This window comes from Cibotium barometz, chromosome 34, assembly GCF_041138505.1.
Source record: "Cibotium barometz isolate CiBa-2024 chromosome 34, ASM4113850v1, whole genome shotgun sequence".
In the NCBI taxonomy this organism is placed as follows: domain Eukaryota; kingdom Viridiplantae; phylum Streptophyta; class Polypodiopsida; order Cyatheales; family Cibotiaceae; genus Cibotium; species Cibotium barometz.
The window spans coordinates 29,215,622-29,225,328 of record NC_141079.1 but is presented as its reverse complement, the minus strand read 5'-3'; the positions used below and the strand labels follow the sequence as shown (position 1 = coordinate 29,225,328).

The window sequence follows — 9,707 nt, the reverse complement described above, 5'->3', positions numbered from 1 at the left end:
CTGAAGTTTGTGGGTATAATGCCCTAGGTTGTGCCACAAGCTAGTGCCACAAAGTAGCAAACATGCAAGCACATATCATTCAAACAATAGGCAAGCTGATGAATATGATGCCAAGATAGAATATCTTGTTTTGATGTAAAGCCTTTTTTAGCTTACACAAATCACTAACTGTCTCAAATGGGAAAGGATGTTTGGCCAGTAAGGTTTAAAACATTGGCATTGCTTTCAACTAAAGTTGCTAAACCTAACCCAAATGTGTGCTTAGTCATGTCAACATGTCATCACCACGTGAGGGAGGATGGCTAAATCTGAGCATTCAGTCACCTCCCAACTAGAAAGCTAAGCTACCTAATCCCACTCCAAGCTTAGAACCTCAGGTGATGATCCACAGTCCTGTGGTTTGTTTTAAAGACAATTTACTGGATTATTTGTTTTTTTTAATGAAGGCTTGGCTTGGCTTTAAAACATTGATTACCTTTCACTTGCAAAATTTGAGGCCTAACCATGAAGAGAAATAGACTTAGACAAATCAGATGCATTTTCTGGCAAATAAATACACGCGCCCTGTTGGGTGATGCTATAAACTACTAAGACATTCATTAAAGCAATTTAATTGTAAACAATCAATGTTAAGACACAAACAAGCCTTCCAATCAATGAAAGCTCTTACTTGTCATTCCCTTAAGCCATGCCAGGAAGTGCACTCTTTCTGCCCAAAGTGAGGATGTCAAGCCCTAAGTCCTTGGAGCCCATTCAGTAGAAATTGATCAACCCTTTGATTTCTACAAAAGCCCTTCCAACCCCTAAACCTACTGAATGGGCTCCAAGGAGAAATTGTCACACTCGATGGTTCCATCCTGCTGACTGACCAGAGGTGATTCTGTACTGGACAGTCTCTCTATCCCTTGCTCAAATATTTGCATTATATTAGCATTACTATCATCCATATAACCAGGGCTACCTAGCCAGCTACTGACCCTCCTTTCATTAGAAATGGTAAACGATGGGTCAGGCTGACTTGCTGCAGATGCTTTACTACCCTTCTCACTGGAGGTTTCATCACCAAGTTCGCTGCCTTCTGGGTCGATAACAATGCTCATGCTGTGCTCTGAACTTGCATTGCTACTTGTCGCCATATGCGAATCTGCTATTGAGCTAGTAGAAAGTCCCCGGCCATTTCCAGACCTCACACTGTAGAGTGATGATGCTGGAACATTGGACATGAAGGACTGAGAACCACTCTGGGTACTTCTCCGGAGGTCCTGGATCCAAGCAAAACAATTAGCAAGCAGAAACCTTTTGCTAAGCTAATTCAGCTCTGGAAGAAAAGAATGACAAAGACACATAATCAACATACCATATGTCTTAATGCCATGTCTAGAGATTTCTTAGACAGATTCCGACCAAATCCAGACGATTCCCGCACTGATGATGTTGATTTTACATCTCGAAGAGGAGTAGATTTGATTGGTCTTTTTAGTTGAGAGTTAACCACAGTAAATTGCTTCTCTTGAGAAGAAAGTATGGGCTTCCTTGAAGGCATGGTTCTATCCACCATCTTGCTGCCTATGCCATTTGACATTGGAACGCCCACTGCAGCATCATGTGTTTTCCCATTTCTAATAATAGGCTTTTCCCCGTTTTTAGAGTCTGACAGACCGCCTCTGGTTACAAGGGGTGAGCTTGATAGCCGCCGATTTCGAGCACCAGCATCAGCTGCTTCGGGTTGTGTTGCCTTGCCTGCAGCTGTCACACCTGCTCTTGATGCCAAAGACCCCCTGGAATTTGAAAGTGGTCTATCTGCCATAGATGTTCGGAGGTTTGGGGGTGGCTCTTGAGAGAACCCTGACAAAGCCGCTGGATGAGCGGCAGGCTGACGAGCTCTGGTGGCCGGGGAGCTTGGACGAGGCGATGCAGCACTTTTGGATGGCAATGAGCTTGCTCTATTCACAGACGACGATCTTACCAATGTGTTGGGCAGGTTACTTGTACGTGTTGGGGTGGGTAATCTTTTGACAGGCGTTAATGGTCTGGAGGAGGAGCTTGCTGGACGATTGGATGGAATCGTAGCCCGCCCAGTGGGTGTTGACAGGCAAATACTTGTGCTTGATGTAGAGACACCAGGTGCTCCAGCAGATCTGTTTGGAGTAGAGGGTCTGGCAAGTGGCTGTGATACGGGAGTTGAAGGGCGGGCCATGACACTGGAACTTGGTGTCGATGGTCGTACCGCAGCATTTGTGCTTGAAGAAAGAGACCTCCGTGAGATAGAATTGGTTGAGCTTAAAAGAGCCATACTAGCATTTGTTGGTTGTTGTAAACCCAGATTCCCACGCACAATCCGTGATAATGGTTCCGCTCTAGAAGGAGGCTCTGACCTTGAGTTTCCCAGCTGCAAACATGATTCCTGCAAGGTCAGCTCAATAAGCTTCAACAGCACATCATTCTTGCCAAAAGCAGTTGCACTAACAAGTCCAAAATCATAATCCTGTACCAAAAGTGTGACTTGAGCCAACATCAAAAGGCAGGCAATCCAACTTCTGTATAAAAGGGGGGCATAGACTTGGCACTCACCCTGGATGTTGTCTTGAGCATGGATCTGACCATGGTTGTCCCACTCAAAGAGAACCCATTGCCTGCAAGCTCATGATCCAGACTAGGAATGAGAGGCGTAGTCGGAGGTGTCAAAAGCCTGCAAACATGTGAAACAGTATGTTAAACGAGGCCATGTTGCAGGGCTTCAAATGAGCTACACCTAACACACAAGAACTGTGATTGGCTTTGGAAGTTTCAACACTATTCAGAACAAAGATTCAAGCATAGTTTAACTGCTCCTGCGCCACAACAGTTGGAGACTGGGGTCCAACAGGCAACATATACTGCTTCTGTGGCAACTCTTAATTCTTGCAAAAGAGTAGTCCAGTGATGACCATGATCACAAGGTCCGCCCAACATTTAAGTGAATGGCCCGCCACTAGTGCCAAGGCACAAACAGATCATATGTCATCATGCAGACATACACCCAAAAGTGACACACATGAATGCATACCTTTAACCACTGGGCCAACCACTCACCTGTGATACCAGTGCTGCAATCAGGCAATACATTTTAAAACTATCTGGCCCCTGTGAAGTAAGGTCAGAAAAGTCCAGGGCAGGAGAAGCTGCTGTGGACATCGGTCAAAAGGGGGCTGTGTCTACCGGACACATCTGAAGCCCCCTTACAGGTAAAAGCAGCTAACAAAAAGATATCCACAAGGCATGCTCATATCCCAAGAAAAACAAGATGCATTTGCCCCAAATGATAGAACATTTACATTAACATCCAGGCCCTACCCGTAGAAGTGACACAATTCTTGCAAATCCTAACATCCAGCATAAATAAAGTCTCCTGAAGAATAATTAATATGGATAAAAACTGCATTGAAGCAGTCCTGCATCGGTCGAATCAATAAGCCTAGTAGATTATCAGAGATTAACTTAAACTTGGCTCTGTAGATCATCACTCAAATGGATAAGCCACACACAAAGATACACAAAGATCTAACCAAAAAGTTGACCTGCTGGCAGAAAACCCAAGTCAAAATCCAGTCTCTAACATATCAATTTGAAAAGAAAAACTCCTTCAGACCTATACTTCACAAGAGGGTTACATTAGCACAGGCTAAATTAAACTGGTACAATATGAAAAATGTTCCCATCAGCTTGACAGGCGGGTAGAGACTACTATCAGAATCTTATGTATGCAGTCAAAAACGTGATCAAGTTGCATATATTAGCTTAAGTTGCAATGGGTGCAAGCACATGAGCGTGCAGAGCTGCAAAAGCAAAAGGCATTGATTCAAAGGACTAAATTTATCAAAAAGAAAAATCTCTCCAAATCATAACCCTCCACAATGATGAGAATCAGCCAGGAAAAAAAAATGGTACTAACCAGTCATAGTCATTTTTGTCCCACTCTGATGAAGAGAAGATGTCCTCGGGGCCTTTGCTTTTGGGGGAGGCTATGGTAGGAGGAGCTCTGTGGAGGGGCTGGGCCACAGATTTGTGCGTAGCTGCTCTCTCTCTCTTCTGCATTTCATGAAAAAGGACAAGGTCTTCATCTCTGTCATTGCCTGTTGTGCTGCCGCTGCTGCTCAAGCTTTGCCGTCGCCTTCGCTGCTGCTGCTGCAGCGAAGTGATTTGCTGCATTGAATGCATCATCTTCTCTTTCGCTGTTCTTTTCTTCTGTTTTCTTAAGTCCAGCCCACTACCCCCAGATCATGCCCACAATTGAAAAAAGCGTGCTATGGAGGTGCCAACTATCTCCCAATTCAGGAAAATGGGGTATTTTGAAGCGCCTTCAACTCCTGCTGAAGAAAAGAGAGGGATTGAACGTGTCCACAACTCCTGCTGAAGAAAAAAGAGGGATTTGGAAGTGCCCACAATGCTTCAATGAAGAAAAATGGCCATTAGAGAGGTGCCCAAAAAGTCTTTCTGTAGAATTATGGTCATCAAAGAAGCACCCACAATTGCGATTGAAGAAAAATGGCCCTTGCGGCAGTGCCCACAAATCCTACTGAGTCACGATGGCCCTACGAGAGCTCCAACTAAAGAAAAATAAGGCGATCTGGAAGCGCCCAGGAAGGGATGTGTAGACTGTGGGCAAAAGAAGGAAGTGCTCACAACCCCTAGTGCAGAAAATAGGGGTATATGGAACCTCTAATGCAGGAAATAGGGGTATATGGAAGAGCCCACAAACCCTACTGCAGAAAATAGGGGTTACCAGTGCCCACTACCCAAATGCTTGCTTTGTGAGGCTTCTGAAAGTGCCCACCATGCTTTTTCTCCACACTATTCTAAGATCTTATTAGCTGTTTGGTTGCCAGCAACCTTGCTGTTCCAAAAAGAAAACAAAGATTTGCAACATAAATCTAACCTGTAAAGAGAAACACACCAAAGAAATGCAGATCTAGGAAGAAGCTAAAGGCAAGATGGCAAGAAGAACAGGTGGCTTTTTAAGAAAGCTCTGGCTGTGAGAAGATGATTGAGGGGGGGAAAGGATGGTGGCTGGTGCTTTGCATGCCAAAAGCAACAGATAGACCGACAGACAAAATATATGTTTTTAATTGAGCAAAATGAAATTTAGAGAGAGAAAAATCTCAAGTGGGTAGCACTACCGCTTAAAAGCCTGCCAAAGTTAGGGTAGGCCCCTGGGTAATGGCCAAGGTGAGGCCTTAAGGCTTAAACCAGTGCTTATTTTCTCAAAAATTGGAAAACCTTCATGTGTATCAAATTAAAAAATTATCAATGAAGAGTTTTTTTTAAAAAAAATTGAAGGTATTTGTACTATATTCCCTCAAATTTTGCATGTATTGGCACCTGCTATAAATCTCAAAGTATTTTTTAAATTTTGAAGGTGATATTACACTAAACTCCAAAGTATTTTTTAAACTTTCCAATAGTGACCTTGCACTTGTAGAGGTATAGATTTCTAAAGCCTTAAAGAAAATGTGCATTATGGTTTTGAAAATGCCCACCAAGCAACATCTTTCCGTTCTTAAATAATGGCCTTCAAGCTGATAGAGGGCGCACATTCGAAAATCTTAGAAAAATCATGCACACTTTGGTGAAGTTAGAAAAATTGTACACACTTTAGTGAAGAAGTTGCACTTGGAGTGGATAGTTTCATCCCCCTTGACATGCCCTTCACATATTAAAGACAATGCACTTGGAGTGGATAGTTTCATCCCCCTTGACATGCCCTTCACATATTAAAGACAATGATGAGTAGAATACTAATTAAAAATACTAATTGGTTGTTGATAAGAAGAGATGATGGATTCTACAAACATCATCTAGGACCATATGGTTAGTGGGAGCTTGAGATTAAAAAAGTCTTTGGGACTCATTCCTTAAGAAATTTTAACCTAAACAAAGGGCCACGTGCATGATCTATAGCAACACTTGATTGAGGGCATTTACACATCTTGCCTACTCATAAATATTCGGGGGAAAGTGCACAAATTTTTGAACTTTCATGCTCATGGACAAGGAGTCTTACTTGTCCATCTCATCTTGCCTACTCATAAATATTCGGGGGAAAGTGCACAAATTTTTGAACTTTGGGGGAAATCTTACCTACCCATGCTCATGGACAAGGAGTCTTACTTGTCCATCTCCTTGGACATGTAAAATTCTTGGGGAAAAGTGCATGAATTTTTAAACTTTGGGGGAGATCTTGCATACCCAAACTCGTGAACGGGGAGTCTCACCTCTCCATCTCCCTAGACATGTAAAATTTTTAGAGGTTTCCATAAATTCTTGCACCATAAGTGGTAGGGCCTTAAGTGTGTTGTTTTGGAAACAAGAGTGTTCTTAGCAATGACCAAGTGTCAAAACATGAAATAAGCTAGGGCCTTAAGTGTGTTGTTCCAAGTGTCAAAACATGAAATAAGCTAGGGGGAGTTACAATGATGAGTAGGTGATGATGAGCAATTGCATGATGGAAATGGACAACTTCATATTTCTTCACACATACACAAGCCCCTTCCATCATTATGACTCTATCAACAACAAAGACTCACGATGTACCACGCCAATAGTGGTCTCAACAAATGCTGGCACGCCAATAGTGTTTACACATGAGTTTTTCTTCAACTTAAGACCACCCAAAACCAATGGTTCTAGTAGAAGATACTTGCAACCACTTATGCTTCAAGTTTGAGCAGTGAACAAGCTCTAAGTCGTCTCATCTGGTTACCATCAATTTCATAAGCGAGTAAGCAACCTCTCTAATATGACACATGTAAGTGTCCTCATGGCTCAAACTAAATTAGATTACCTAAGATATTGCTAATTTGCTCCTCTTTAAGGAAAGAAGTGAAAGATACAATAGGGCCCTATTCATGCAATGCAGAATTAATTGCATCCCCCCATTTAAGGCAAGGATTAACCAAATTTATCCATTAGTATAGACATAAACGTATATTCACTATACATGTCACGTGCCTAGTACTAGTTATTAATTAACCTAATAATAATAATACTTTGGGATCATACCTCTTGCTCATCGTGTTATTATTGTGCATGAGTGGACAAGAAGTGCTCTAAGTGGGTAATAAACAATTATGGACTCTTAACCCTTGAAAACTATATTTGTTAATGTTCGAAACTTTCATAGGTTTTCATTTACTACCTTGACTATGCATATACCTCCATAGTCTTCTTCACAAGCTTTAGTCACAATCTAGAGCCCACCACTATGTAGAGGTCAAAGAAAAGTAATGTAGTCTCACTGTTAACATGCTCCCAAGTCAAACTTCTTTTTACATGGGTGCATCATCCCTTATGTGAGTACACTATAAGGTAGATCTTGAATATTTTGATAGCTTTAAGTAAGTGGAAGCATAAACATCTCTCAATTAGGATCACTTTTAGAGAATGCTACAATAGAATTTTTTATAAAATTGTTCACTTTTCACCATTATCATATATAGTTGTAGCCAACATTGTTCTACGCATCTTTTTAAAACATTGTTGAAACCATGCCATGCTTGAGATTAGACATTCACCTTGAACGTGAGATGGTTAAAAGTGCACCATCATAGTCCATTGGTTGATTTAAAAAATGTATATATACATGTGCATGTGTGTGAATGTGCTAGCTTTGTTTTAGGCTGATGTGTTTCATGTTTAAGGGAGCATGAAAATAAAAATTTATAAAGGTCATTTTAACAACTTTTAAAAAATCCACACTACAACATGAATACAAACTACACATTCAGAAGTGTATTAAATTGAAGATTATTTTATTATATATACTTTTGACATTTGGGAAGAAAGATTATGATGATTGTATAAACAAGAAATGTCAAGGAACCCTCATTCACAAAAGAATATAATACTCTCTCTCTCTCTCTCTCTCTCTCTCTCTCTCTCACACACACACACACACACACACATAGCCAACCCCTGATCTCCTACTATTGTAATTATTGTATCTCATAGTATAAATAATAGGATGTATTTCATAGTGGCATGGTTTTTAGTTTGATTTGATCATTTTAATTTTGCTTCCTTTCCCTTACCATGGATTTGATGTAAAATCCTTATGGTCTTCTACTAGTGTAATAGGTTTTGTCACATAGGTCTTTTGCTCTTTCAAAGATGTTAATATAATTGTGTGTGTGTGTGTGTGTGTGTGTATGTGTACGCACATGCATGTGTGTGTGTGTGCATGCATATGCATGTGTAGATGTTTGCATGAATGCATGTGCATGTGTGTGTGTGTGCATTTGCATTATCTTGGTCACTATTTTGATCAAATCAACTAGGGTCAACAAATTAAAGGTAAAAAAGGAAGCATGCACTGATGATGCCAAGGATCCATGGAGTAGTCTCCTAATCAATGTATGCAAGCTACAAGTCATTATTCAGAGGATTGAAGGCACATGGGTGGTGTCTAATTCAATGGGTCAAATGCCCATTATTATGGATTTGTTTGTAAGTTGTGGCTTAATCAATGTGAAAGAAAGCGAACGGAGGTATGTGTGAGTTATCCCATAAGCAAAGGGATTATAACATGCCTTGTGCATTTGTATAAGGTGTTCCCCACTCTAAAAAAGGCAAGAAAAACAATCTCATTTTGTGTTTTTTTGTCCTCTTTTGTTGGGTATTTAGTTCAGCTATATAATTCATTGAGTCTATTTTTTGGTGATCCTACTAAAAGGGGGAGGGGCTGAGTTTCCAACTAAGAGGGGCTAAGTTTCCATCACTCCCCCTCCCCACATCTTGAGCCTTAGCTTAGACTTCTTATTGTGTGCTTTGCTACCCCCTACTCGTCTTCTACTATGCCACTATAGGATTAGGGTTTTCCTATTTTATCTTGTTGTTTCTAGGATTAGGTTTTCTTATTTTAGATTGTTGTTTCTAGGGTAGGGTTTGAAATGTTCGCCTCTCCATCTCGCTCCCATCTTCTAGTTTCTATTTTTCTCTTGGGTTTTGTTCACAAATGTGGAGGGGATTCTACAATAGTGGCTACTAATGGTGTGGAGTCATCATCACGCATGGGTTTCCATGCCTATGCTCATTCAATTACTTCCAAGGTCACCCTCACCCCTCTACTCACCCAGTTGTGCTGAGAACGACGGCCATGTTCTGCGGCTCCTTCCAATCTGCGTGCAGCAAGCAATGCTATAGGCAAGGCCCACGTCATCTGCTTTGCAAGGATTGGTTTCAAACTGACTTGTCCATTATCGAATTTGGGCTGATCCCTTTCTGTGATATTTAGCCACCATTTCCTTCTCAACCACTTTTGAGTCTTTGATGGAAACCTTTACTTTTAAGGCTGGTTTTTATCTCCATTGTTTCTTTGCATTTGCTTGACTGCCAGGACTAGCCATGTTGTCTCCTCCATGATGCAATTGGCTTCACACACCAACTACCTCTTCTTTGTCTCAACCAACAAATCTCCTCCTTGGGATATTCATTGCCTCGTTGACATGGCTACCATGAGCTCCCATTGAGCTCCAAAAACTTCATGCTTCTCCCTTGCATGCACCACTCAAGGGTGCTTCTCCATTTTGGTTTCTCTATAGAAACCAAGGTGCAAACCAATTTGAAAGCTCCAAAGGCTTCCACCAAACATTGCCCATCTTCCATGAGCAAAACCATGAGCAACACTTTTTCTAATGTGCTCAATCATGGACTTCTTCCAAGCCCATAACCGC

At 41.4% G+C, this 9,707-nt stretch overlaps 1 protein-coding gene across 2 annotated transcripts; it reads right to left on the bottom strand.

Annotated features, from left to right (window-relative positions):
- Positions 1 to 599: 599 nt before the first annotated feature.
- Positions 600 to 5,064, bottom strand: LOC147618866 (uncharacterized). Of its 2 annotated transcripts, none has more exons than XM_086773956.1 (4): positions 3,932 to 5,064; positions 2,572 to 2,689; positions 1,358 to 2,389; positions 600 to 1,262 (listed from the first exon to the last, which is right to left on the bottom strand). In XM_086773956.1, the coding sequence occupies exons 1-4, from the start codon at positions 4,198 to 4,200 to the stop codon at positions 810 to 812; spliced, it is 1,872 nt and encodes a 623-aa protein (XP_086630082.1). In that variant the 5' UTR covers positions 4,201 to 5,064; the 3' UTR covers positions 600 to 809. The 2 variants fall into 2 exon arrangements, with proteins under 2 accessions (XP_086630082.1, XP_086630081.1); XM_086773955.1 differs by having other exon boundaries at positions 1,358 to 2,404; positions 3,932 to 5,063.
- Positions 5,065 to 9,707: the final 4,643 nt, after the last annotated feature.

Bases quoted from the DNA above. Each gene is read 5' to 3' on its own strand.
- LOC147618866 (XM_086773955.1), bottom strand. From the start codon at position 4,200: ATGATGCATTCAATGCAGCAAATCACTTCGCTGCAGCAGCAGCAGCGA. The intron at 2,690-3,931 runs GTTAGTACCATT...ACATGTTTGCAG, and splicing joins GACAAAAATGACTATGACTG to GCTTTTGACACCTCCGACTA. The intron at 2,405-2,571 runs GTGAGTGCCAAG...CTGACCTTGCAG, and splicing joins TGCTCAAGACAACATCCAGG to GAATCATGTTTGCAGCTGGG.